Source organism: Mus caroli, unplaced genomic scaffold (assembly GCF_978045245.1).
Source record: "Mus caroli unplaced genomic scaffold, Mus_caroli_1 scaffold_15, whole genome shotgun sequence".
NCBI classification, from domain to species: domain Eukaryota; kingdom Metazoa; phylum Chordata; class Mammalia; order Rodentia; family Muridae; genus Mus; species Mus caroli.
In genome coordinates this window covers 25,492,197-25,507,305 of record NW_028227270.1, presented here as the reverse complement: position 1 = coordinate 25,507,305, position 15,109 = coordinate 25,492,197, and the positions used below count along the sequence as shown (strand labels likewise).

Below are 15,109 nucleotides of genomic sequence, written 5' to 3'. Positions count from 1 at the left end.
TGTAGGAATATCTAACTGATTAAAAACTTGAGCCAGCACACAGAACTATGAAAAAATAAAATGTGTTGGGTTTGTGTGTGTGTGTGTGTGCATATCTACCACACCTTCAAACTCCACTCTTGTCCCGGTTAGAAATATCCGCTAAACAGTCTAGGGCAGCACCTTTAAAACTCATGGCGGAGGGGTTGGAGGATGGCTCAGCAGGTAAAAGTGCTTAACATACAAGCCTGACAGTTGGAGCTCGATTCTGGACCCCACATAAAAAGCTGGGCACAGCAGTGTCCCCAACACTCCTGCTCCCAGATGAGGGCAAAGACAGGAGAGGTGGCCAGCTGCCCATGCAGAGTGGCAGCAACACCAGAGGAGAGCCTCAGCAAGGCAGAAGAGACACGCCTTCCAAAGAGCTGTCCTCTGATCTCTGTGTGCGTGCACACAACCACGGGCACATATACCCACATACCCACACACTAAACAATAACAACATAAAGCTTGTATAGAACTGTTTCCCAGTTGCCGGAGAGTTCAACTGCCAGCTTAAGAGATGCCGCCGAAGGGGAAAAGTGGTTCTGGAAAAGGAGGGAAAGGAGGTGCAGCCTCTGGGAGTGACAGTACTGACAAGAAGGCTCAGGGCCCTAAAGGTGGTGGCAATGCAGTAAAGGTCAGACACATTCTGTGTGAAAAACATGGGAAAATCATGGAAGCCATGGAAAAGTTAAAGTCTGGGATGAGATTCAGTGAAGTGGCCACACAATATAGTGAAGATAAAGCCAGACAAGGGGGTGACTTGGGTTGGATGACCAGAGGATCCATGGTGGGGCCATTTCAAGAAGCAGCGTTTGCCTTGCCTGTAAGTGGGATGGATAAGCCTGTGTTTACAGACCCACCAGTTAAGACAAAATTTGGATATCATATTATTATGGTTGAAGGGAGAAAATAAAATCACATGAAAGACTGAAAAAAAAAAAAAGAACTGTTTCCCAAATGCTTACATACATATATGTGTTTATAAAAATGCTACTCATCATTGTGTTCATGTTTTTGTAAATAATCTTTTTCATGCAATAGATTTTTTGGTACATTTCTTAGAGGGATATTTTGCTTTTTCAATGTTGCAGCTTATAACTTATGTAAATATCTATTTAAACTACTCTCCAATGACTAGGCATTTAAATTAGCACCAATTTTTCTACATATTTCATTTTTTTTCATTAATTCTCTACATTATTCACAGTTCTTTTTCTTCTATTTACAGTTAATTCCCTCTTGATTCAGCATGGCAGCCTTCCACTTGAGCTAATTTTCAGCTGGATCGATGCCATGATACAGTATAGGTTTAATAACTTATGTGTGTGTGTGTGCACTCGTGTGTGTGTGTGTGTGTGTGTGTTATATTTAAGTGGTTAAAAATACATTAATTTTTCCAAAGAGAAATGGATCTACAGCCCTTGAATCTGGGTAGACTTAACAATGGTTTCAGCAACTTGAGCATGGCAGAAGGAATGTCATATGACTTCCAAAGTCAGATTATAAAAAAAGCCATGCCTCTTCCCCACAGGCTCTCGGAACATTGCCTCTCCCTGACGACAGTCTTCTTGGGAGCCAGCCACCATACTAGGAGACACCCCGGTGAGCAGACTAGTTGGGACCAGGCTTCAGTCATCCTGGCCTCAGGTACAAGAGTATAGAAAGGGACAGACTCAGCATCTGGAAGCTCAAGTCCTTCCAGCCAAGGTTCATTAATTTGTCCAGAAAAGCTTCCCCCAACCCCACCAAGTCCTGTCTGACTTCTCAGCTCTGAGAACCTGTGAGCATAAGTTTGGGGTGTTATTATACAGCACTACAGAACTGAATAGAGAGCACGCATAGGCCCACGCACCTAATCTGGGCTGTTGCTTTTCCTCTCATCAGAAGGTTCTGTTACTTATGGGGAGAGAGACATATCCAAGTCTGAGATCTAGACTAGAAGCTCCAATTAAACTGTGGCAACTCTCCTGTCCTCATTCACTGACCAGAGATGAGTATTCTTCCTCCCTTAGAACAGAGAGGTGCTGTGAGAAAACTGAGATGTACTAAGCCTCTATGCAAGTCTCTCTCTGTCTTTGTCTCTCTCTGTCTCTGTCTATCTCTGCCTATGCCTCTGTCTGTCTCTGTCTCTCTGTCCCTGTCTGTCTCTGTCTCTGACTCTGTCTGCCTCTGCCTCTGTCTCTCTCTGCCTCTCTGTCTGCATGAGTGTGTGTGTGTGTGTGTGTGTGTGTGTGTGTGTGTGTGTGTGTGTGTGTGTTAATCATCTCCAATCAGTCAGAGCAAAGATACTCAAAGGTAAAATTGATAGTGAAGTTGGGGTTGAAGGTCTAGTCTGCTCAGGACTTGAATCTCCCAAAATGACTTTCATAGATTGATAGTCTTCTAATTTCAACAAATTGTGATTCATAAAAATTTACTTTAATACCCTGGGATTGATAGGAATGATAATTAATTTTAATGTAAGGGGAAAGGTAGTGAAAAAATATAAATAGAAACAAATATAGACAGGAATAAAACAAGAAAGAAATACGCCTAGCCCTCATAGTGATTATAGTTAGTGAATAAGAGTAAAGCTTAATTTATAATATTCTGTGTCATGCCCCCCCCAGGATGACTTTCAGAGATTTTTTTGTTGTTGTTTTTATTTTCAGTTTAAAAAAATTTAGAAGTTGCATAGGGCAGTGGTAGTGATGCACATCTTTAAACCCAGCACTCAGGAGGTAGAGGCAGGAGGATCTTTGAGTTTAAGGTCAGCCTGGTCTACAAAATGAGTTCCAGGACAGCCAGGGCTACGCAGAGAAACCCTGTCTCAAAGGGAGGAAAAAGCTGCCTTACTGAGAAACAGCATGACAGCACCATACCTGCTAGTTCATGGCCAAAGTCATGGCCAAAGCCAGCCCTAGGACAGAGCAGCAGGTACCCTGGGCTCCAGCCATCCCTCTGTATCACAGAGCTAAATGTCACTCATTTCACAGGGGGCTCCACATCGTGGCCCATTCCTCTCATGCTCGGTGGCCAATAGAGGAAAGGCTCAGGGTCAGAGTATCACAGCTGTTCTTGGTGTCTCCCCAACCCCGAGAAGCTGAACTAAGAAGGCAAGAACTTGAGTACCCATCACCCCTGGGAACCCAAACCACTAAAGGGAGGCCAAGAATCCTCTGAAGGGACGCTTAGCTTGTGTGATCGCCACTTAAGTAACTGCAGAAAGTCAGTAAACACCTCCGACCTAAAGCAGCCACCCTACTGCCTTTCTGGGCCTGTTCTGCTCCTTCTCTGCCCAATCAGACAGAGCAGCCATCTGTCCAAGGCTGTTCTGAAAGAACTCATCACAGTACCAGGCAAGTCTCTGCAAGCACTGGTCTTCCTATTGTCTGACCACTCTCAGGGATAGAGCAACCGGTGGTCACAGGAGGTTTTGTGATCAGCCTGGTACTAAGTGGATCATATAGAGTCTCAGACCAACCCCACTCTGAGCATTACCGCATCCCTTGGATACGTGTGCCAATTTGTCTTTAGCTGTCAAGAGTTGGTACTTACGGGAGCCTCATCACTCCAAGAGTGGCCTGAAAGCCTAGGAGGGAGTCTTGCCTCAAATCCAGCCACACTGGAGCAGAATCTGCACTTAAACTAAATTCTCACAGAGCACATGCACATGCACATCTGAGGGTAGGCAGTTCTTCACTGGAGAACCCTGATCTATCTATTAAGACATTTCTGTCCCAATAATGCCCAAGACACTAGTCATAGTAGATATTTTGGAGAGGGATCTTAAGGGTGGGAGACAAGCATAATCCACTTTCTTGTGGAAAGTTTTCATTATTCATGCACTCTTGACATGGGGGAAGGGGGCCCAGATCACTCTATTTCCTAAGCCAAATCCCAAGGGCATGAAGGTGAAATGAAATCACTACCGGCCATCACAGACGCTAATTGGTCTTGCCCATGCTATTATAAAAGTGTCAGGTGGGAGCCATGTCAAAGGGAACACGGCCGCACGAAACAAAATCTTCAGTAGTTGAATCTGCTTCTTTACCGTTGGCAATGATTCTGTACCAGGGGTGTCTAGCAGTGTCTGGAGACGTTGCGAGCTGTCATAAAGGACAATGTACGAATACAAAGTTCAGGCCAAACCAAACCAAACCAAATCAGACCAGACCAAAACAAAACAAAACAAACCAGACCAAAACAAAACAAAACAGCTAAGAACTGGCTCTTATTAAACATTCGCAAGCGGTGAAAGCCTGGCTTTAGGATTCTCTCGCTCATCATTTTCTCTCCTTCCTCCAAACCCTCCCAAGAATATTCTTCACCCCAACATTCAACTCTTGAAGTAGCCTCCATTCCCCTTCCCCTCCAGCTTCCCCATTGGCTCTAAGAAGAGCCAGCCATGGCGTAAGTGACAGCCTGGAGAAAGAGGAAGGACCTGCTTGTCCCTGTCCTCATTATTCATGCAGCACAGGCCCTGGATTACCCATTATATCGTCCTGCCTGTGCTCTGAGTGCTGGAAGGGGCCACAGCTGCTCCTTCAAGCTGCTCCCTGGGATTTGAAAGGGACCACCATCCTGGCAGACTTTGGCGCACAGACCCTCGCCTTTATGACAGAGGAAAAGGAGCAGGGCTCACAAGAAAACTAAGCACAGGAATAATAGCTCAAGCCCAGCTTTTGAAAGTTCAGACAACTGGTGAATGGCCCCTCCAGCTTTAGCGCAAATTTGCTGAAAAGGACAGTTCCCCCCCCCCCCAACCCCCTCGCTCCTGCTCTGAAATGCACCCTCCGGCAAGCTTTCCCACTGTTTTGGCTTCCTCTCTTCTACTCTAAGATTGCTGCAAAGATGCTGTCTAGGATAGTCAATTTCATTTCACCAAACGGAGAGAGAGTGGTCCTAAAGAGGCCAGGAAAGCCAGGCATCCCGGTGTGGCCACTCATAGCACCCTTTCCTACATATCTCAGTTTGGACAATGAGCTATAACCTTTCTTCCGGGGCACGCTGTTCCCAGAGAGAACAAAGCTGTTGGCTTGGCATGCTTTTGCAGAGCGCTTTAAGCCACAGACCTTAAAGTTAAACTCATGTGCAATTATGTCTCATTTGGCCCTTTGCTGGTGATGTGCCCACTGACAGAAATCCTGCTTGCAGGAAAATGACTGGCCCGCTGATGAAGAGAAACCTGGGGCTGAGCAAACACACTCTAATCTTGTGACTTGAAGGCAGCATCAGGAAAGGCGGATGCTGGCGCAGGCTATGGGAAAACCTGCTCTAATCAGACCCACGGAGTTACCCAAGAAGTTTCAACTCAAATTCACGTTAAATTCCACCTGCTGATTCCAGCATGGCATGAAAACTCCTGTTCCTGGATGGTGTTTGTGGGTTAAAGTGGGAGGCACAGATGATGTCATGGATGGCATGGGTAAGGGTAGAGAGGAGAGGTGGGATCTGCTGATTGCTAGTCAGTCCCTGCATCCCACTGCTGACTTCCACCAAGACTATGAACCTGGGCAACATGAGTCCAGACACGGGGGGAACATCTCTCACAGTCAGAAGGAATCACTTAAAAACCAATACGACTTCTTCTTTGACGGTGATTACAGGTCGCTCTGGGAAACAAAAAAGAAGCCTGCAGAACAGGCAACATCATTCTGTATAAAACAGTTGTTAACCATGAGACCCACATCCTTCCAGGCTTCCCTCGTACCCTGTAGGTTCTAACTCCCCTCGTGGGTCCTGCTTTCTCACTCGATCACATAAGCGTGTCTCCGTATCACCATAGGCTAGTCTGTTTATTTAGGCTGTGTCTGTGGCTCTCCAATGGAAAAGTGAACAGCTGTTTGCTATTCAGACTTCAGAAGTTGATGCACAACAGGAGGTAGTAAATACGTGGATGAAAACGGAAAGCAAACGATAAAATGTTAATGAAGACTCCCGGAAGTTGCCTCAGTCCCCAGTGTGGTGAGCTTCGAGGCCTTCTTTCTACCCTGCTGGGTAAAAAGCTTCTGACCCAGTGGAGCCCATGCTGGTTCTAGCAGGTCAGGGAAATCAGGGAAAGAAATGGCAAAGGCGACCAGGTTCCATCAGCAGGCGAGAAGGACTGCCAAGGAGACAGAGTAGAGAACGTGTGTGTCGGGTGTTTAGAGAATCCATGAGCCCTGGAGCAGCTACAGGTGCCCTCTCTTCCTCTTACACTACCTGTGGACTCTCAACTGAACTTGACTCATGCAACTGTCCCACAAGGCTCCTCCTCGCCTTCACCACTCACTGAGCACTCCCCCCTGCCTAGCAATGGCTTAGCACTTTACAGTTTACCCTAATATCATCAGACAGGGACTACAGTAACCATATTGTCAGAAGAAACACCCTAAAGGGATATGTGTGCCCCTTCCTTTGGGTATCAGACTGCTGAAGCCAGTGAACCCTATGGAATTACAAGTTCTTCATGAACCCCACACCAGGGGCTGGGAAAGCCTTGGTGCTAGCTGGAGGAGGAACTTGTCTCCCAGGAGGGGGTGTCATACAGTTCTGGGACCACATTAGAGGGTGGGGCACGACAGTGATGGGTCAGTGATGGGGGGAACCACACCTTGACAAGACCTGTGTAGTTAGTTATTCATCCCTCCTAACTCCTACTGAAACCTAAAATCTCATGTCTAGCCCCTGCCCATCCCACCCCCCCAGAAGTGCTGAGTTGCTTCAGAAGGTTTAAGGCATTCGCTAGGAAGTCTAGCAATCTAAGATGTACCCCCAAGAGAGAGAACTGACTCCCCAAAGTTGTCCTCTGGCCTCCAGACACATGCTGGCATGCATGCACCCTCAGAAAAATAAGTAAATAAACACAGAAATGGATTTTTAAGACCTCTGAAGATTTTCTTTCCAGGTCAAGACCACTAGATCTTTCTATTTGCTGTCCTTTCCGACATAGTCACATTGAAAAAAATCTCCTTTCTCTGTTTTTCTGTTACCTGTCTCCTTCATTAGCATACAGGGTACAAGTGGCTTAACCTAGCTTATTGGGGGAGCTAGGTTGCAAGCTTGGATCCTGTCAACTCTGGTAACACAGTGACCCACACTTCAGTTCACAGACAGAAAGCCAGGGCTGAGCGGTAGTACACTACAGAGCCACATGGTTCTAAGCCATGCCACCATGGCCCCATGGGAACATCAGCTCCCTAAGTACAGAGAGCATCCCTAGCTCAGGCCTTTCAAGGAACACTAATAGCTTACTTCTGTCCTGCAGCAGTTTGAGGCTTACAAAAGTGGGCCTGTCTATACAGATGAAGAAATCGGGAGATAAAAGATCAATGAAAGCAGAGGCTCTATAAATACATTGGAAACTATGCCCAAGTCCTTCCCAAATTCTATAGTTACATTCCCAATTTAGCTGTGCTTTCTATCAGCCCAAGCAAAACACAAAAAAGTGGATATTCATAAACACGAGTTATGGATTTATTTCAGAAAGTCCTGTTGCTATAGAAATTCTCTTGGAAACCGTATCTGTCTCAGCCATCCAGTCTGATCAAAGGGGCTTCTAAATGAGTCTATTTTCTGCTGAACTGTTGGCTAAACCCTACAGGCACTGCAGTGTAAACCTGACAGAAACTGTTCTAAAAAGGGACCACATACCCCCAGCTCCCTTCCTCAGAATGTGCTAAAGGCACTGGGAGAGTGTTGAAGGCATGTGAGTTGCTAGCTCCACCACGGAGAGGTTGCCCCTGTGAGTGTTTGTCGGTGTGCCCTTGCTCTCTCCTCTCTCAAGAGGTCAGGCCCACCATGCCTTTGTCTACAGATCTTTCCACACCCTTACTGTGATGTCTGCTACTTCTCCATCTTTCCTGCTCTCTCTGTCTTCTCTTATACAACAGCTTTTTAACATCAGTGAAAACTGAATCCTGATGTAATAGCAGACACCAGGGCTAGGGATGTAGCTCCAGTTATAGAATCCCTGCTTAACATATGAAAGACCCTACATTTGACTGATGATGATGATGATGATGATGGCAGCGGTGATGAGGTGGTGATGGTGATTAATAAACATGGGCACCAGCTAATTTCAATCCCTGCAGATGCAAGTCATTGTTTAAGATTAGCCAGACACTGTGCTAGGATACCTAGAGGTCCCAAACTGAATGGCTATCCTGGATGGAAGAGTGGCAATGTATTATAACAGGAACATGATACAATGGTTAAATACTTTACCCATAATTCAGAGTACAAAGGAACCAATCTTGACCTTAAATTTGAACTCAACAGGCATGGTGGGCACAAAGCCAGGAGTCACACTTTCTGGGTTCAAATCCTCCCTTTTCTACTGATGATCCATATCTTATGCAAGCACTTAATCTGTCAGACCCGGTTTTTTCCTCGAGTAAAATGGGGCTAATGCCACAAACCTCAGGACTATTGTGAGGATTACAGTGGATAATTCATTTCCCTTTAAGTGTTTGGAAGCTAAGGGCGGAGCTAAATGCCGTAATTCTACCTCTTGGGAAGTAGAGGCAGGAGGATCAAGAGTTCAAGGCCATTGTTGGCTACACATACATACATACATACATACATGTAAATAAATAAACAAACAAATAAATATTTCCTAGAATAGAACCTGGCACATGTAAGCATTTAGATATGCCTGTTGCTATAAGTAGCATTAGAATTAAATGGGCAGAGAAGAGCAGAAACTAGTTCCCCTCTCTAAAGATGTGTATACAATGCCACACCTCACCCTGTCACCTCCTACAAGATATGAAGCATGTCCCCCTCAGGCTGTCCAGGGGAGTCAGGACAGACTTGAGGCCCAGAAATAGGATCTGGGTTTTCTGCTGAAGTAGGACTGTCTTGAGTTTCAAAACACACCAGGTTCTTCTGCAGAGCCAACGTTTTTCTTGATAAATAACCCTGGGAATTCCACACAGTGAGCTCAGCCCAGTCTCCAACTAGTCATTAGGAGGCAGCGACTGGGAAACAGGGTGTGGCGGTACATGCTTAGAATCCCAGCTCTTGGGAGGTAGAGGAGGAAGCATCCGGAGTTCAACACCATCCTAAACAGAGCCGACTCAAGGCCAGCCTGAAAACCATGAGACCCTGTCTCATATACATCAAAAACAAAACCAAGCCAAACAACTTGGTACTGTGGAACTAGACTGTTGTTCATAGAGCTCTTGGCTCATGGCCAGCCAGGGAATAAAAGAATATAAGTAGCCTTCAAATTCCACAGGCTGGCTAGTCCTGAGTTCACCTTACCCAAAGCATCAGGAAGCTGGAATCACCCAAACCTACATGCTTTATCTATACGCCATTGCCTCAGCAATACATAAGAGCTTCTCTCACATCATCAAGGAGCTGGTCTCCCTTACGTGCAGTTCAGCTATTTGGAGCACTGGCTCTCATCCACCCGTACCACGCATGCCTTATACTCCCTAAGATCTACCATTCTAGAGGCCTCAGGTTGCCAGTCCCAAGACATCTGGATAAGAGAGGCCAAGTCCAGTCAAACAGTAAGTAATAGAGCATTTTAAAATACCAGCTTCTGGGAACAGCTGGGATTACCTAAGCATGTTTTAAGCATATTATTTTTAATTAATTAATTTATTTTATGTATATGAGTACACTGTAGCTGTCTTCAGACATACCAGAAGAAGGCATCAGATCCCATGATAGATGGTTGTAAGCCACCATGTGGTTGCTGGGAATTGAACTCAGGACCTCTGGGAGACAGTCAGTGCTCAGCCATCTCTCCAGCCCATTATATTATTCTTAATAGCCTATGCAGAAGGAATCTCAATAGCCTATGCTGAACGAGTGTCTTGTATGTAGCAAACATTTCAAACAGATGAATTCATCCAAATACATTTCATTCTTATCCCTATGTTACAGGTGAGTTTAGTATCTTGCCTAAGGTCACATCACTAGCATTTGAAGGAGTTGGGTGCATACACCAGAATAATACTATATTTTTAAATCCTATACATTCTGGGAAAGCAGGCTTTATTTCACTTGACACCATTCACAGAGATCACAGGCAACTCTCATTTCCCATGCACTATCCCGACTTAACAATCAAAACCTAAGGAAACTCTCTTAAAAGTCACAAAAAGTGGAAATGAAAGCTAGTTTCTGCATATCACCCCAGATTGCCAAGAAATAAATTGGCACACAGCTAAATTTTATGAGCATAGAACTTTATTCTCTATGAAGAAGAAATAGAGCCACACACAGCTTCCCAGGAGGTTATCTTAAACAGGAGGCTGAAGGCCTACAGAGCTAAAGAGAGCATCCTTAAATGCATGATAGTTTACTTTTCTAAGCCGTCTTCAATCTACTCCATTTAAAGTGAGGAGTACACAGTGGCTCCCCAAAAGATTAAACACAGAACTGCCATGCAGCCCAACAATCCCACTTACTGGTACATATCCAAAAGAAGCGTACACCCTGTTCATAGCAGCTTGGTTCATTAGAGCCAAGTGTCCATCAACCAATGGACAGAAAATATTGTGTGTACATGATGTCCACAATGTAGAGTATTATTTGGTTTTGCTCATAAGGAAGGAAACACAGACACATACTGTGACCTGGATGAACTCTGAAGACATGCTAAGTGAGACAAGCCTGGCCGAGAAGGCCTAATGCTAACTGAAGGGTGTCACCTACACAACACAATGTACCTACAGCAGCTATTACAGACGGGTAATGGTAGGAACAAGGTTGTAGGTGGAGGAGAGAATGTGGAATTGCCATTTCCTATGTCCAGAGTTTCAGTTCGAGATGAAAACTTCTGCAGATGGACAAGGAGGACAGATAACATACTTCTTTAAGATTAATGTTCACATAAAATAATGGATTTACTATGTTTTCATATACATGTATCATTGTACATTGCTCATATTTGATTTAGTACCATTCCTATCCCCAAATAGTTCCCTCCTTACTTTTTTTTTTCCTCTTGGTTTTCCAGACAGGGTTTCTCTGTTTAGCCCTGACTGTCCTGGAACTTACTCTGTAGACCAGGCTGACCTCTAACTGCCTCTGCCCTCCAAGTGCTGGGATTAAAGGTGTGTGCCACCACTGCCTGGCCCCTCCTTACTTTTATAACACACACACACACACACACACACACACACACACACGTTCTTTGAGATAGGATCTCACTGTGTATCTCTTGGCTGACCTGAAACTTACTATGTAGATCAGACTGGCCTCAAACTCAAAACTCTGCCTGCCTCTGATTCCCAAGTGCTGGGATGCTAGGTTAAAGGTGTGCAACAGTATGCCTGACCCTGTATGTATATGTAAATCTAGATTTTTTCACATGAGAAAATATGCAATATTTGTTTCTCTCAACAGTATCATCCTCTCTTGTTCCCTCTCTCCTCGCTTTGAATGTCACTCTGATGCTTCAGAGCCATGGCCATTTTATGTCATATGCCAGGTTTTAACTACTGTGAAGTTTCAAGCCTTGGCTACACTGGCCTCTCCAGGGAGGTTTTATAAGTATCTGCTTATCACTGGGAATGGTAGGTAAGACAGCGTGCCCCAACTTATGCACAGAGGGCACAGGCATTCATGAAGCACCCACATCAGCAAATTGGCCTGGGCTTCTCAAGGATGCTGTGTCATTGAACTGAGTGGGATGCAGGAGCTGCCCCAGCCAGAGAAAAGAATATGGCCACCAAAGACTACTGAGAAACTTGACTGGACCCTGAAATATGGTTCTAAGGTACAGCTAAGGGTAATCTCCATGTTAAAATAAAAACGAAGATATGCACGGTCTTGAGGATGTATCTGTGGAAGAGAATGCTCTCACTCTGGGTAGCTGAGATCAATGCTAAAGTGTTTAGAGATGAGTTGGTCCCAAAGTCTGCAGATGGATGGGTGGTACTAGGCTGAATGTTCACTGTGATCTCTGAGGCTCCCAAGGGTCAAACATTTTTAAACCGGGAGAAAAAACCTAAATAATTCTGTTTTGTTTTGTTTTGTTTCGTTTCTTTGGGTTTTTGTTTGTTTGGTTGTTTTTTTTTTTTTTTTTTACAAGGTTTCTCTGTGTAGCCCTGGCACTCACTCTGTAGACCAGGCTGGCCTCAAACTCTATCAGCCTGCCTCTGCCTCCCAAGTGCTGGGATTAAAGGTGTGCGCCACCACTGCCTGGCTAATAATTCATTTTTATGGTTGAATTTGAATGAAAGTATCGTGTGTGTGTGTGTGTGTGTGTGTGTGTGTGTGTGTGTGTGTTGTGACATTTTCTTTAGCCCTTAGCCTATTGATGGGCAGTGAGTCTGATTTTGTAACTTGGCTATAATGAACAGAGTGTGATAAACAGGTTTAGGCAGTATCTCTCTGGTAAGTTACGTTTAATTCTTTTGAATATGCACCCAGGCGTGTTAGGTGGGTCAAACGGAAGTTCTCTACTTAGTTGGGGAGGAGCTCCCATATTAACTTCCACAGTGACAGCGCTAATATAATTCGAGTTTACTCTAGCAGTGAGCGGAGGCTTAGGTTCCCTTGTGTTCTCACCAGTGTGTGTTGCTTTCTTAGTGACAGCCATTCTTATTAGGGGTATAAAAAAGAGAGAGAGACACGAAAGTAAAAGGAGCGATGGCTCGGGATATGGAAGGCAAAAGAGGAGAGAGAAGATAAGGAACAGTGATGGAGGGATGGATGTGATCAAATTAAATCACAGGCGCGCTGACATGTCATAATGAAATTCCCGTATACAATCAACACATGCTAATACGTTACTTTGAAAGGCAAAATAAATTTATTACATGGCAATTAAAATAAAATTAAAATATCTTGCAAGAACATCCCCTCTAAGAAATACAAGATCTGGAAAAATAAGCAAGAGGGCACAGCATCTTTTGCTTTGGCAAGCTCCTTAGAGTTTAACTGGCAGCCATGTTGTCATAATTAGGGTTTCTATCACTGTGAACACTGTGACCAAAAGCACTTTGGGAAGGAAAATGTTTTGTTTCATCTCACGGTTCCAGGTCTCAGTCCCTTACTGAGGGAAGTCTGGGTAGGAACTGGAGGCAGGAGGTGATGCAGAGGCCCTGGAGGAGTGCTGCACCAGTCATGAATCAAGAGAATGCACTACCAGACTTGCCTATAGGCAAATGTTATGGGGTATTTTCTCAGTTGAAAGTCCCTCTTCGCAAACAAGTCTAGCTTGGGTCAAGCTGACATAAAACTAACCAGGACACAGGTTGACCGTAATGAATTAGACCTTTAAGGCATGGCGTTGTTAGAGCGTGGAGAGCAGTCAAGGATGTGTACTGAACATGTGACATCGATACCCATGCTCACCCTGGGAGATCTCAACCTCCAGCAGCTTGAGCTTCCACCACACCCCCTCCACGTTCCCAAGAACATGTCCCAGCATCTCACCTTATTTTTAAAAAAAGAAAAAAGAAGGGTCTCTACCAACAGAAAAGGAAACAGAGTCGCCTTCCCAAACTTCCTCCTCTCCCCTCCTGTGTAAACCAGAGATGCACTCGGTCTCATACAATGGCCTTTCTTTCCTTCATCAAACACTTTTCAATGACTCCAGATCAGAGGAACTCCTTTGGGAAAACGCTTTCCAGGATTTTGGCTCCTACCATTAACCCACAATTTCAATACTGACACTTTCTGTAAAAGAAATTGTCCAATGGGCAGAGAAGACGGTGGCTAAGAGTTAAACACAGAGAACCAAACTTTGACCTTCCAAGCTAGAGGGGAAGAAAGGGCTCATTTCAAACACGAGTCCCAAAAAAGTGTGTGTCATAAAACTAGTGTGGTACTGCCTGGGAGGCCAGTGATTAGAGGATGTACCCTTTTCAAAGCCGCCCTTTAAGACCCAAGAATGAGTTATTCAAGGAAGTGCTAACTTGTCTCCCCTCCCACCATGCACAGATGCACTGAAACTGCTTCCAGAGCATGCTCTTGCCTAGTGCCCCATTGGAGGTGAAGTAAGTGTGAGCCCCTCCTCCAGAGATAGAAAAGGCTCAGAGAAGCCACACCCAGTCTCGTCCAGTAAGCATCACTCGATCCCAGGGCCCTTGTCTCCTCATCTCTCACTCGTCAAGGTTGCTAACACTTCCAACCTTTCCCAGTGCAGAGCATACAACGGCAGCTCCCAACAGACCAAGCAGGAACAGCCAACCTTGTTTTACCTATGCACTGTTCACAAATGTTTTTCTCTCTTTTGAGGGACAAAGGCACTGTGTGCTTAGGAGACTCTAAAAAAAAGCTTCTTGTCGTTTATTTGATGTTAGGCCTTGGTCACGGGTGACCCATAAAGATACCTAATCTGCAAACTCTGAGCAAAGTCCATGGCACAAAGACACTTCTTATCCCTTGTTGAATGAGGGATGATAACAAGTGGCCCACCTCTTTCCAGGTCCTGAAGGGTTCTCCTTTTAACTCAAGAGAGCAGGGCCCTGCATTTATGTCAGCAATCTTTATTCACTGGAAGTACTACATGATTCATTATCTTTTGCAGATGAACCAACTCCCTTCTCTAGAAATTTAAAAATTCCGACTAGCTACTGCCTACATGTTTTTTGTTTGTTTTTTTTCTGTCACCGTTGCTGTTTGCTTTGCTGATCCTTATGCCTTTGATTCAAACTTTCATTATCTCCACTTCACGTACAACCCCTCAGCAGAGTCCTGGGGCCCTCAATACTCCTGTCAGGCAGCCTCTCATATATCCACACTCATGCACATATGTATATACATAGGCATACACATATGCATGGGCAAACACATACACATTCTCATATACACATATGTAAACACACTCTCATATGCACATGCATACACATAGGCACATACATATACATTCACATAAGCACATTCATATGCATGCACAAACATGCCTGGAAACCTGAACTATCATTGAATCTTCCCAATAACATTAAATGTGTCTGCAGGCTCTGATTTTTCTCAAAGTAGAGTTTGAGGATACTAGGAATCCTCCATCTTGAGGAACAAAAAATACCTACTTTAGCTTTTCCAACTATAGAAACACATTAGAAATTTAGAGAAGAGGAGAAAATATTTAGTCCCTCCATTATCTTAGTACATAGAGACAGCTGACGTGATTGTTTCACTGCCTTTTGACTAA

The 15,109-nt window shown here is 44.7% G+C and overlaps 2 protein-coding genes across 2 annotated transcripts in view; one reads left to right on the top strand and one right to left on the bottom strand.

Moving 5' to 3' along the window:
• The window catches only part of Iqgap2 (IQ motif containing GTPase activating protein 2), a 259,461-nt gene that overhangs the window by 232,507 nt on the left and 11,845 nt on the right, over positions 1-15,109 (bottom strand). The gene's annotated exons all lie outside the window — the stretch shown is intronic.
• Positions 514-956, top strand: LOC110308370 (peptidyl-prolyl cis-trans isomerase NIMA-interacting 4). Its single transcript, XM_021180838.3, has one exon. The coding sequence runs from the start codon at positions 542-544 to the stop codon at positions 935-937; it is 396 nt and encodes a 131-aa protein (XP_021036497.1). The 5' UTR covers positions 514-541; the 3' UTR covers positions 938-956.

Excerpts from the sequence above, each read along its gene's own strand:
- LOC110308370 (XM_021180838.3), top strand. The coding sequence starts at position 542 with ATGCCGCCGAAGGGGAAAAGTGGTTCTGGAAAAGGAGGGAAAGGAGGT.